The sequence below is a fragment of the Cydia pomonella genome, chromosome 20, assembly GCF_033807575.1.
Source record: "Cydia pomonella isolate Wapato2018A chromosome 20, ilCydPomo1, whole genome shotgun sequence".
NCBI classification, from domain to species: Eukaryota; Metazoa; Arthropoda; class Insecta; order Lepidoptera; family Tortricidae; genus Cydia; species Cydia pomonella.
Genome location: NC_084722.1, coordinates 8480840 through 8494889, shown reverse-complemented (window position 1 = coordinate 8494889; position 14050 = coordinate 8480840). Strand labels below are relative to the sequence as shown.

Below are 14050 nucleotides of genomic sequence, written 5' to 3'. Positions count from 1 at the left end.
GAGGCAAGGAACAGAATCTCCTCAGGCCGAACTGTTGCAAGTGTCCAGCTGTCAGCTATAAATAATAGTTCCAAATCTCTCCAGAGTAGCGCTAGAGTAGCTAAGAACCTAGGGCGTTATTGACAGAGTGAAGTGCGCTATCTATGATTAAATTTTTTCTCAAGTATTCTAGGTATTGTAGCGCCACCTATTTATGGTTTATTATCGACCACTTTATGGTATATGGAGACTCTGTTCCTTGCCTCTACCTTCCATAACAGTACAGTTAAATTGTTGCCACAGCTAAATAAAATTTCTTTTACAGTCTAGTCAACTCCTAAAAAGCGGGATATTTGAAAATTGTAAGCGAGGAATTTACTAAAGGTAGTTTAACATGTTCTTATAATCCATAAGAATTTATTGGGATACTTACTATTCTGCCCTAAGATTTGTAGATGGAAACAAGCCTATTGTTGGAAATTGGAACTTTCACAACTTTTTAACGCGCTTGCCAACTTTTGCGAATAACTGACAAGCCGATATCGTCCGGCGCGGCGCACTGTGGGCTGAAATTCGGCTTTCATTGACATAGAAACCGAAGTTGTTATTTTTATGTTTTTTTTATTAAAATAGGTTTTGCCCAGCATTGTTATGGTAACCTATGAATTTTAGACGATTTGGAATGAAAATTGTGGAGTTACGATTTTTTTTCAAAATAAATGTATGGAGCAGGAACAAGAAATCATCATTACTCAAGAACCGCAAAACAAACCGTAATATCCTCGCAGGTGGTTATACTACGAATTATTTGTGATTTTTTGGCATACTACATATATCCGCCACGGGTGCGGTTTTTTTTTTAAATCATTAATTGTTTCTATGGAAAAAGCACAAAAACCAAATTCAACATTTTAAGATTTTTTTGATTGAAATGGGTTGCTCAGTGTGTTTATGCAAAGTTATAAGTTTCACACGATTTGAGTTGAAAATGGTAGAGTTATGATTTTTTTTCAAAAAAAATGTAAGGAGACTGAACAAAATATCAAAATATCTCAAGAACCGCAACAAATACGGTAATATCCTCGGAGATAGTTATGCTACGAATTATTTGTGATTTTTTGGCATACTACATATATCCGCCACGGGTGCGGTTTTTTTTTAAATCATTAATTGTTTTTATGGAAAAAGCACAAAAACCAAATTCAACACTTTAAGATTTTTTTGATTGAAATGGGTTTTGCTCAGTGTGTTTATGCTAAGTTATAAGTTTCACACGATTTGAGTTGAAAATGGTAGAGTTCTGATTTTTTTTCAAAAAAATGTATGGAGCCGGAACATGGCAAATGTGTGGCGGATATATGTAGTATGCCAAAAAATCACAAATAATTCGTAGCATAACTATCTGCGAGGATATTACCGTATTTGTTGCGGTTCTTGAGATATTTTGATATTTTGTTCCGGCTCCTTACATTTTTTTTGAAAAAAAAATCATAACTCTACCATTTTCAACTCAAATCGTGTGAAACTTATAACTTAGCATAAACACACTGAGCAAAACCCATTTCAATCAAAATAATCTTAAAATGTTGAATTTGGTTTTTGTGCTTTTTCCATAGAAACAATTAATGATTTAAAAAAAAAACCGCACCCGTGGCGGATATATGTAGTATGCCAAAAAATCACAAATAATTCGTAGTATAACCACCTGCGAGGATATTACGGTTTGTTTTGCGGTTCTTGAGTAATGATGATTTCTTGTTCCTGCTCCATACATTTATTTTGAAAAAAAATCGTAACTCCACAATTTTCATTCCAAATCGTCTAAAATTCATAGGTTACCATAACAATGCTGGGCAAAACCTATTTTAATCAAAAAAACGTAAAAATAACAACTTCGGTTTCTATGTCAATGAAAGCCGAATTTCAGCCCACAGTGCGTATGGAAGGTAGAGGCAAGGAACAGAAACTCCTTAGGCAGAATTGTTGCAAGTGTCCAGCTGTCAGCTATGAATAATAGTTCCAAATATCTCCAGAGTAGCGCTAGAGTAGCTAAGAACCTAGGCGTTATTGACGGAGTGAAGTGCGCTGTCTATGATTAGATTTTTTTCTCATGTATTCTAGGTATTGCAGCGCCACCTATTTATGGTTTTTTGTCGGACACTTTTTGGTATATGGAGATTTTGTTCCTAGTCCGGCGAACTGGTAATCAGGCCCCTTTAGATTTTTTTTGTTATATCGACAAGCACCTTTTTAGGGTTCCGCAGCCAAATAGCAAAAAACGGAACCCTTATAGATTCGTCATGTCCGTCAGTCTGTCCGTTTATGTCACAGTCACTTTTTTCCGAAACTATAAGAGCTATACTGTTCAAACTTGGTAAGTAGATGTATTCTATGAACCGCATTAAGATTTTCATACAAAAATAGAAAAAAAAAACTATAAATTTTGGGGTTTCCCCATACTTAGAACTGAAACTCAAAAAATCTTTTTTCATCAAACCCATACGTGTGGGGTATCTATGGATAGGTCTTCAAAAATGATATTGAGGTTTCTAATATCATTATTTTCTAGACTGAATAGTTTGCGCGAGAGACACTTCCAAAGTGGTAAAATGTGCCCCCCCCCCCCCCCCGCCCCTGTAACTTCTAAAATAACAGAATGATAAAACTAAAAAAAAAATGATATACATTACCATGAAAACTTCCACCGAAAATTGGTTAGAACGAGATGTAGTACCTAAGTAGTTTTTTTTTAATACGTCATAAATGGTACGGAACCCTTCATGGGCGAGTCTGACTCGCATTTGGCCGCTTTTTTTTTATGAATGTTACGTGTCGTGTTGATTTTTATCATAGGATATATTATATAATCAGCAAATTGAGGAAAAAAATATGTGTGATTAAAGTTTCATAATATGAATATTTTACTTATAAGTAGCGATTGTTTTAAGAATCCAATCCGTGTAACTGGATGTTTTAGTATATACTCCTGGATAGTACGCATGTCCGCATGCGAATCCAAATGAAACCAATCCAACGACCACTCCTTTGTACAACAAGGGGCCTCCTGAGTCTCCAAAGCACCCGTCTATGCCGCCCACGTCTAGATGACTGGCGCAGAGCATCGAATCTGATATTTTGGCCATAATGTTATTGTATCGATAGATACAAAGTCTGTGATCAACTGTGTAAACTGTGGCGTAACGTAACTGTTCTGACAGCATTCCAGTGCTCTGAAAGAAAGAAAAAAATCTCCTTTTTATCCTATTAGTAATTAGTGCAAAGATGGTCCAGCTTTGTTCTAAAGCCATATATTACATAAGCGGCTACAGAAACGATATATAATATACCTCGGTTGCTCCCCATCCAACAACGGTACACGAAGAATTCATCCTGATCTCGTTCCCGAGTTTCGCAATAGTCCCTTGTCTGACTCCGGGCCCAAAAGTAAAAGGCCTGGAGACAACCAATACCGCAATGTCATTGGTGTAGTAGTACTTGTTGAAGTCTCGGTGGATGATGATGGTTTTGATTTTGTGGAGTATCCCGCCTTGGCTGCGGAAGGATGAGCCAACGCGAATCTTCCAGTATTTTGGGAGAGTATAGCTGGAATACACAATTTCAAATTACAGTCAGACCATCATCACATTCATCACCAAGTACTAATACCCGTAAGTAAAGGTGCTTAGAGCAGTGAACACCGGGTGCATTTCCAGCACGGCTTGCACGGGTGCATATCGAGCCATGCTGCAAATACGCATCTGCTGTGTCAGTACACAGTGCTGCTGGTTGGTCGTGCCTATAGTTGAACTAAAGGCGTGCTTTAGTTTTGATCTCGCGGTATTAGCTTAGCTAGACCTTAACACAGAAAGTGTCAACAATCGCGAGATGTACCAAAAGCTGAGCCACTATCAAAAGCTGCTATATATAGGTAGTGTCAAGATCGTTAAGAAGTCTTACTGACTGAGTAAAACAGTTAACAATTCGCACTTACTTTAGGCCCGTTCCAGCGCTGTATTGATAGCAATGGGCGCATGATATAACGTGACGCGACGTCAAAATAACTCCTGCGCAATGCTGGACGAACTCGCGTCTGCCCCAAACATCCAGCAGGAGTTGAGCCACGATTGGATACCGCTCTATGGTCGTGATGGCGCCGCCTACTATCCGGAGGTGGTATTGGGTGCAGACTGTAAAACGGTATAAGTACATACATTAGTTATTTCCCTATTTGATTTTCATGAAAATGAGAGAAAACTATGGGTGTTGTTAGTGTTATTTCATCTCTATTGCTAACTCCTTTTTAATTTAGTTCAAAATCTTACCTTTATTGTAGCCAAGCAACGCCAAAAGTACCACTAACACGTATTTGAATCCACACATTTTCACATACAAGCGCGCCTAGCAGATTATCATAACATACTAAATCATAGCTAAATAAATAACTTTCTTTTGCTTTATGACCCATCCCGTACGAATTAGACGGAGTGAGAGTTCTTGATCCAAGAGTGATTTGGTAAAATTAACGACGCTTTTACTTGTAGGCAATTAAATGGAATGAACGAGTGATAGCTATAGAATAGGACTCCGCTCGGCTTAGCTAAAATAGGTTGTGTCTTTAGCAAGTAAGATTCGAAACTTAAATTACATGACTACTCCAAAAAAGAGGAATAGATATAATACCGGAGAATAATTTCATTTTCTCTAGAAGCAAGTTCTAAGGGTACCTATGCCGCAAACATCGAAGTTGGCAAATTGCGGCCATCGTTCGTTCCTTTTACTCCAACTATGCCTTAATATAAGCGACTGAAAAAGATGCCCGCAATTTGCGAAATTCGGTGGTCGCGATAGGTAGGCCCGCAGTATAAATAGGGCTTTGCCACTTAAGCTCAATGTGAACAATGTGTGGTGTTTTAGAAGATGACTAAAACGGAGGCAGGTGACTAAGGCTCAAGATTTCAAGATGCGTGCTTAGACCACAACGTCCACAATACAACGGACTCATTTCCACCAGTTTGGTATATGCTGTCAAGTTATCTCTATTCCACTTTATCAGTAGAAAAAGGCGGTAAATTAAAAAAAAAATAAGTAGAGGATTTAACAGCCGGAGTCGCCTTTAAGAGCTTACCCCTCTGTCGAAAACCTCAACCAATGGTCATGTATTGTATGGACTGACATTTGCCCCTCTCCTGCAAAATATCGGCAAACTGTTTTGCACAGAAAAATACAGACAAGGCGCCTTCAGTTGTTAAAATCTTCCAAGGGTTTCTATGGTGACCTCCCGTAGAATATGTTAATTTAGCGCCTTTTTCTACTAACAAAGTGGCTGTATCTGAGTACATATACAAACAAATTTTCATGCGCATGAAGTCGAATATAATTATTTCGCGCAATAAACTTCATGCGCGGAATAATTATTTTTGCTTATTTCTTTCAGTTGGATGATGAAAAAGACAGAATACTTAGGTGACCGTGTGTGCTGCCAGCACTAAAAACATACCTAATCAAGTCATCCATATCCATCCGTAAATTAGGCGGCAAATTTAAAACATATCCATAGAAATTTTGAATTCTGCCTATCTTCAGTGATAAAATGGTTAGCCAAAATATCATTTATTCGATTTTAATTTACGGATTTATAAATAATAATTTTAGCGAGATAGCAATGACATGTTTTTTTATAAATTTATTTAAAAAAAAAACTAATTTTCCTGGTTTATAACAATACAGTTAACGTTTTAGGCAACAGGCAGTATGAGTATGAGTAGGTAAGTAAGTATCTTAACTGGTCAGGTGAAGTATAATTTATGCAAATAGTAAGGCAGATCATTACTGAGCATCAATCATAATGATTGGATGTCGACGATGTATACCAGCTCGAGGTAAGGGTAGGAAAAAAGTAATTATGAGCATTAAAGTAAGCGTATTAAGGTAGTATTTAGCTTGCAGTCACTCCATGTTAAAAATAAAATCAAATGAACAGTTAAGAGTTTTAAAGGCCTACAAAAATTTAATAGAATCGCATAATAGTTAAACTCTGGCAAATCCACTTCGTCAGTAGAAAAAGGCGCCAAAATTCAAATTTTCGATGAGAGGACCACTCTTCTTGCCTAAGAATTTTAAATTTCTCGCATTTTTCTACTGACGGAAATGTCTTCGCAAACTATAATTTGTGATTCCATAAATTAATAAGCTTAAGTACAATAAGTACCGCTACTTTAGTATTTACTATGCTTTTAACTTAATCACAAACCCCATGTTCAATCAAACACATTATCATCAACTACACACACAAATAACAGTTCGTTTTCAGTTTTGACTGGTTTCCCTTTTTTGCTGCGTAGGGAACTAACCGGCGAGTGGCGTGACTGTCGCGTGGTCGGCGCAAGCACGGCGTAGCCGATAGACGTGTTTTCTTATGCCTGAGGGCCTACCGCGAACCACGTTCGACGTGTTGCCTCTCTGTCGCACTTGTAAATTCGTACTTAAGCGTGACAGGGAGGCAACACGTCGAACGTGGTTCGCGGTAAGCCCTCTGAACAGTGCCTAACCTAAGCCACGTCTGATATGTCTGGGAACTGTGGGCCTATCGCGAAAATCGAAATTCGCAAATTGCGGGCATTTTTCTCTGTCACTCTAATTACGTCTTAGTAAGAGTAAAAGAGAAAGATCCCCGCAATTGGCGAATTTTGGTTTTCGCGGTACACCCCCTGAGGTCCTACCGCGAACCACGTTAGACGTGTTGCCTCTCTGACGCACTTATAAATTCGTACATAAGTGTGACAGGGAGAAAACATGTCAAACGTGTTTCGCGGTAGGCCCTCTGGGCTATAACCACGAAATTCGTCAATTGCGGGCATTTTTCTCTGTCACCCTAATTACGTCTTAGTGAGAGTAAAAGAGAAAGATCCCCGCAATTTGCGAATTTCGATTTTCGCGGTAGGCCCCCTGACTACACCTATTAATGGTTTAGTTTTTTTAAGACATAGTTGCGTATTTTTTTTCTTTTTATGCAGATAATAAAATCAATAAATATAAATATATGTATATATAACATATATTGTTTTTATTATCTTCATAATATAGATAACTGGCAACGATTATTTGAATTTAGAAGTATCGCCCTGCTGAAAGAATAAAGATCCGCAGGCGATTCATTCTGAAAGAGGCAAGCATATACGATAGTCAATATTTCTATTAGTAGTTTAAAGAAAAAATATAACTAAATATTATCAGAAATCTACCTCGAGCATTTACATTCCCCACCTCAGATAGACTGTCTCCCCTTACAATATATAAATTAATAAAATAAATATGTACCTATATAACATTTATGTCAAAGTAATGAGAAAAGTCTAAGTCTAACATCATAATTTATTATGTTTTTTGATTTTAGTATATTTTACATAAAGATGTATTTAACATATATTTAGGTTTATCTAATAATTCCTTTACTTCTAATTAGGTTTTGTATTTGCTGGTCTATACTAGTATAATATTTCATTTGACTTAAAAGTTTAAGAACCAATTTTAGATCTCCATTATGGAACCCCTGTGAAACTTGTTTTTGCAATTGATTCATCAGTTCCTTATTTTCCTTGTTGAGTTTCATTATTTCCTCCTCTGTCTCAGCATTCTCCACTTCTTCATTCTTCTCCATGATCATCATGAGAAACTCTTGGTCTTTTACTTCGGTCTCTTCTGGTATTTCCTTTCCGCTAAGCTGTAACATGTAGATTCCTGAAAAATGAGCCAAGTTAAAAACTTTTATTGAAACTAATATTTCAAAAAAAATATTTTAACCGGAATTGAAAGAGCACAAACAACCCACCTTGACATCTTACATAGATGTTAAGTTTTGCAATAATACAATGATTTATGAGAAGCACTTACTTTCAGCAGATAATGTATGTACGTATGTAAAGATACAATAAAAAAAAGTTGGCAATGTACAAAGGCAAACTTATCTCTTTCAATCAACCTTTGAGCAATTGAGAGTCATAAGTAAAACATGAAAGACAAATGAACACTATGTACAGTGGAGTTCATAAATATGTATACATTTTTTTTCTTTTTTTTTCTTGGGAAAACTTACAGCTAATGTAACAAAATAGGTTTCGAAATAAAAACAGTAAGCCAATTACAAGTTTCCACAGGTAGAAACTGCGTAAAGTACATGGCGTGCAAAATTGCAGAATTAATAATAACTATTATGCTTGACAGTGAGACTGAGTTAAACATTTTTCACCTTATTACAATGGATTAAGGTGAAGAAATTAATACATATTTATGAACTCGACTGTATAAAAAAGTAAACAAAATTGTTTATTTAAAATTAAAATAGAATTAGTAGTTGTTATTAACTCGGGCTCTATTCACATTGGCACATGTGGTTAGATCAGAAATTCATACAAGTGCATGTGGCTCTTTAAAGGTAAGATTGGTGCTCTTCAAGCTGCTAAAAAATCATAACTTCTTAATAAAAAGTTCTTAAGCCACTGAAGACTTATGCCGGTTTTTGATATTCCTAGAACTGTTCATAACTATTTACTGTTGTTGGATCTTCTTCTCAAAAGTTTGCTAATCCTGTGCAGCCTATTAGCCATATAACAACTAGTCCATACAATACAATATTAATAAATCCATAAATTTCTTTATTTAAAAATTACACACAGTTAAAATTAACACATCCACTGCCAGACAAAAAACGGCGCACTACCCCAGAAACCGGTGGTCTATAGCTGTACAAAACAACCCGTCCAGCGGGTTGTCCAGCATCTGAACAAAGTTCACAAGCGCCCACCAGGTGGGTTCCCGGCAGTGAATGTGTTAAGTATATGTAAGTATCAGATATTATCTATAGATAGTATAAGTAAATTAATAAAAGTTACCTCTTGTCAGTGGATTCAGCAGGATGTTGTATGATTCATTAACTAATGAGGAGTATTTTTCTGATATCTCTTGCTCTTCTTTTGGTCTGAAAGATATATAAATATTCACAGAGCACATAGCCCTTACTACGTATATAAGTAGCTTTTATAGTTTAATAAATTTGGTGTCATTATAAGGCACATTGCGTTTAAACAAAAAACTAAAGTATTATTTATGTCGTTCCTCTCTAATAACAGTAATAACACCATAATTATGAAAAATATTCATATCTTTTTCATCCTATTAGTCATCCAATATAAAGGCCCCCTATGACGTGAGACGTTTCCCTAACTTATTATCACCTCATTTTGACACCCAAAAGTGCATGCAAGCACATGAAAATAACAGTATTTTCTTACTTATTGCCAAATTTATCTGGATGTAAGTATTTCTGCAGTTCTTTGAACTTCTTAGCCAGTTCATTTTCATCTTGATCATATGTTTCAGACACTCCCAAAATCTTGAAGTAGTTTTCTTTCGAAGGCTGTTGAAGCGATTTACAATTTGAGCAAAACAAATTTTCTACTAGTTGTTTTATGTCTTGACCGCATGACCAACAGGATAAGTAACACGTTTGGCCCAATGTTAAGTTACCCTTAAGGGGTATCAATCGTAATATATTCATTTTCTACGTTTTACGTTTTAGTGTTGGTGTTATGGCACTATGCTCAATTGCTCATTAAGCTGCAAAGTTCAGTCGAACATAACCTACAAAATATCAGCTGATATCTGTCACTGTCCATTTATGCGTTTAGATATTGCTCCGATTGAATAAACAATATATATTAACATTGCTACGAGAATATTACAGGATTTGTCTATTTGGGAAAATAGTTATGTAACTTTTTGGATATGACTAAATAACTGGAAGAGACACATTTTACTTAAAGTACTACGAAAATGAAAACTACTGAAGACATTGATTTTGGAACTGACCTATTATGAATAGTATTTACTGAAGACGTTTACTGGATTGAACTTACTGAAAAGAAAAAAAAAACCTACTTATGACAAGGCAGTATGGCTTAGAGCTTTAGCCTGTCCAGATGGACCAAAAAAAAAGAATAAACAAAAGAAGTTTTTCGATTAAATATTGAAGATATTACTGTATTTTATCATTTTGTCTTGTCCCAATAAAGTGAAAATTAATTTTAGACATTACTAGACATCTGTTTCGGCAGAAATGTAACAAAAAATCTTAGTTACTTAATGCCATTATTTATAACAATTCTCAGATTAAAGGACAGCGTGCTATTGATACTTTTACCTATTCTGTGCTGTTTCATGTTGAAATGTCATGACTGTCATGTTATGTCATTATGTGAATTAGTTATAAGTACTTATGTTACTTTTGTATTTCATGCTTGAGCTGATGGCCTAGTTGCCAATGCTCGTAATAAAAAAAAAAAAAAAAAAAAAAAAAATCATGTTATGTCAAACTTATCAAATACTTCAGTCTTCAATTCAAACAGTGCATGTTTGCTTGTTTCAAAGTATTTAGTTTAACGAAAAATGGTATCCTATTTCACAATCGATGCTACCGGCGAGGGGACCAATTTTCAGAAGGAAATTTCAAACATGATGCATGGATTTGGAGACAATCCCAACCCGAATGCTGCTACTGTGGTTCTTGTCGAAAATGTAGTTTTACAACAGCTCCGGACTATGCTACAAGAGGCTTGGGCGCTATGCATCGCAAGAGGAGGAAAGGCTATTTCTAACTATGATATTATTTATTTAATGCGGAAAAATATAATAAAATTGAAACGCTTACATGACTACCAAATTAAGTTAGACACATTAGACAAAGGCAGACAAGTTCCTTCAGGGACCACGGCAGAGACTCTCAACTCATTAATGTTAGAAGATGATATTGATCCTCAAACAAGAAAAAGACGGACACACATAGAGATAATAAAAGAAGTAGATGAGTTTGATGAAGTAAGCCAGATCAAATTTGATACTATAGACTATTTAAGAAAAGTTAGAGCTGCAAAACTGACTGAGTCAATGTCCTTTGAGAAGTATGAAGCATACCATAAAGCAAGATGTAGTTCTTTTCGGTCCGGGAATCAATTAGTCAAAGGCTATGCAAAATTGGAACGGTGGATAAACCCAAACAAAGAATTGAAGATTACCATGTTTGCACTTGAAGTATTATGTTTCATAGCATATGAAACGGTGGCAGAAATAGTTGATGCAGTATTCTTGATAAGGCAAGATGCTAAAAAAAAGAATGGTGATCCATTCAGTAAGTATGAAGGTGGGCATTTCTGCAACCCATTGAGTTTGAACAATGCGGTTTACATTAAATCTGGGTATGAAGGAGTACCGGCTATTACTGTGGCAGAAGTCAGAGAAGCATTGAGAAGATACTTCTCACCAAGGACTGGCATGAATGGGTTATTTTATAGAAACATGTCAATAGATTTACCTACAAGATATCTAATATTGTAATTAAATACTTATGTTTAGCCATTGTCGTTTATCTAAGAACAGGAATAGGTCCAGTACAGCGGTGTCAAGCACAAGAATTTGAGTCAATCATGCAGTCTAATGCCATAATGCGATTGGTTGATGAGTTCGCATCACGCATGCGATTGGTCGCAACTAGTTGTGTTAGGCTGCACAATTGGCTCAAATTTGTGAGTGACATGCTGAATTAGCACCATTCTTAGTGCCCTAAAGGCCCATCTTTAGATATATATCAATGTTTTTAGCGCTATATGATTAAAATTTCATTTTAAATTGGGCTTCTGTGAAGTTGCAATTCTATTACTGTAGGTCCTGTGCATAATAATTCATAATCACTTACTAAATTGTATAACCCAAGTTAAAGTGGAGATGAATTTCTCAATAAAACATTTCTCAATTGACTGTCATCAGTTGTTTGGCAAGCATGTTGTTACATTAACAATTAATAAACTAAATGTTGCACAGCACATTGTTACTATTATTGAATCACAACCCTTTTAACAGACCTACTACAACATTTTTAACTCTTTAAAAGAGAAGTTTATAGGGAATGCTTCTGCTACAGAGTTTGTATGGTGAGAACGGGGAATTCCTGGTTCCAGTACTGTATTTGTATAGAAAAACAGTACCAGGAGTACTCCCTAGTAGTTTGGTATTAACTCTAGAACTGTCTCATAGTATAATGCTAGGTAGTTTAGTTATTTATAAAAGTACAAAAAATATTTTTCACCACACCAGCTGGATTGTTTAAAAACTGATGAGAAAGTAGCATTTAATCCACAGGTGTGGAAAAGTAATCTAATGCGAATTTTGAGTTGTTTTTTATGTTGGCTGGTAGAAATTACTTTTGAATGATAAATATTTCTTACCATTCATTCGGATTTGATATGGTTTGACATTTTACAGTTAGTATTTTCTTCGCGTTGGTGTGGTAAAAAAAATTGTGTTTCACTCGGTGGCAAAATTTGTTTAACCTTCGTGTCTTGAAACCCTCGCAACGCTCAAGATTCCACGTTGTTAACTAATCGCTACGCTCGTAGTTCAATTATGGGATCTTTCGCTTGCTCGGGTACCTATATTCGTGCCACAGAGACAAGGCCCGATTCGACGTTTAAGATCTTGAAAAGATCTTTAAAAGATCGATAACTAATCGACATGTCAAAATTGACGTTTATTTCGATTCCGCTGTGATCCCAATAAAATCTATCTACGATATTTCTATTGGCAAATTGACATTGGTTGCCCGAATCGATGAGCTGCTTCTCTCAATTATACGACATACAAACGATATCTAAATGAGAACTTATCTAAACCAGAACTTATCGTTATCGTATCTCATTCTTCGAATCGGGCCGAAAGTGACATTGGCGGTACAGCTCAACGGCGGAACAATTCCAAATAGAATCAGAAGCTTCAAGTATTTACAACTCCTAGTCTATTACTATCTTGTATACCAAATTGAAAGCAATAAACTTATAAACATATACTTGCATTACTATAAAGTATGTATAGTAGTAGTAGTAGTAGTAGTAGATGTGCAAGCACACATACATAGCTAGTTTCGGATACAAAATAGAGACAGCTCTTCAAAATTAGTTTCCTTAAAATGATTCAAGGGGGCTCCCTTTTCCTATATACTTACTTTACTCTTTGGTACAGACATCTCAAACGTTTCGCTTTTATTTCTATGCATCAGCGTGAAAAAAAAAACTGTAACTGAAATCAAGACTTCATTGTCTATTTATGTCAGTTCGTTATCAAAATTAAGTCATAAATAAAAGGAAATAGTTATTAAGTAAATATTCTTTAATATGTATTAACAGTACTTACTAGGCATTTTAAGATCATCTAAAATAAGTAAAGTAGAATAAAGAAAAAATCGTGTGATAAAGGCAGAAGTTAAACTGTCTCAACCCAGTTCGAATTTTATACGCATGTGTTTGGAAAAACCAAGATAATACCTACCTTCGGTTTTTAAGGCATCGTCGTCCCTAGGTAAGTTTGGAACCTAATTTTTTATGAGTTATGAGACACTTGGAATGTAAAACAGAGCCGCTTATATGCAAAGCTCGTATAACCAACATGCCAATTGTTAACGCTCCGTAGTCGCTCGCTCCGTAGTAGTAATTTCTCTATCACTCTTCCCTATTAGTGCGACAGTGACAGTTGAGTTTCGTTTGCTTTAGGTATAAATAACATCTTATCTCTCTCTTGACGACCGGTTTGGCCTAGTGGGTAGTGACCCTGCCTACGAAGCTGATGGTCCCGGGTTCAAATCCTGGTAAGGGCATTTATTCGTGTGATGAGCATGGATATTTGTTCCTGAGTCATGGGTGTTTTCTATGTATTTAAGTATTTATAAATATTTATATATTATATATATATCGTTGTCTAAGTACCCTCAATACAAGCCTTATTGAGCTTACTGTGGGACTTAGTCAATTTGTGTAATAATGTCCTATAATATTTATTTATTTATTTATCTTCGATCAAAAGTATAGGTGGGTATTGTGACAAACAGCCTCCAGAGTGTTACTTTGTCTTACGTTTACTTACATGTGGTTTCCGTTCCGATATCCCGATGCTCGGGCTGATTTAATTGAGGATCAACAAATTCTACGCAAGTGAAGTCAAGTCTAGGTTCGGCCGCCAACCTCAACTCCCTACA

The 14050-nt window shown here is 35.9% G+C and overlaps 3 protein-coding genes across 3 annotated transcripts; 1 reads left to right on the top strand and 2 right to left on the bottom strand.

Moving 5' to 3' along the window:
• Nucleotides 1-2727: 2727 nt before the first annotated feature.
• LOC133528772 (trypsin, alkaline A-like) lies at nucleotides 2728-7350 on the bottom strand. The gene is made up of 4 exons (XM_061866232.1): nucleotides 4302-7350; nucleotides 3971-4166; nucleotides 3327-3582; nucleotides 2728-3209 (listed from the first exon to the last, which is right to left on the bottom strand). The coding sequence occupies exons 1-4, from the start codon at nucleotides 4357-4359 to the stop codon at nucleotides 2901-2903; spliced, it is 819 nt and encodes a 272-aa protein (XP_061722216.1). The 5' UTR covers nucleotides 4360-7350; the 3' UTR covers nucleotides 2728-2900.
• Nucleotides 7333-10146, bottom strand: LOC133528773 (iron-sulfur cluster co-chaperone protein HscB). Its single transcript, XM_061866233.1, has 3 exons — nucleotides 9267-10146; nucleotides 8868-8953; nucleotides 7333-7716 (listed from the first exon to the last, which is right to left on the bottom strand). Exons 1-3 carry the CDS (start codon nucleotides 9530-9532, stop codon nucleotides 7412-7414), a joined length of 657 nt encoding a protein of 218 aa, XP_061722217.1. The 5' UTR covers nucleotides 9533-10146; the 3' UTR covers nucleotides 7333-7411.
• A 125-nt stretch (nucleotides 10147-10271) lies between these two features.
• LOC133528771 (transcription initiation protein SPT3 homolog) lies at nucleotides 10272-11849 on the top strand. Its single transcript, XM_061866231.1, has one exon. The coding sequence runs from the start codon at nucleotides 10420-10422 to the stop codon at nucleotides 11362-11364; it is 945 nt and encodes a 314-aa protein (XP_061722215.1). The 5' UTR covers nucleotides 10272-10419; the 3' UTR covers nucleotides 11365-11849.
• Nucleotides 11850-14050: the final 2201 nt, after the last annotated feature.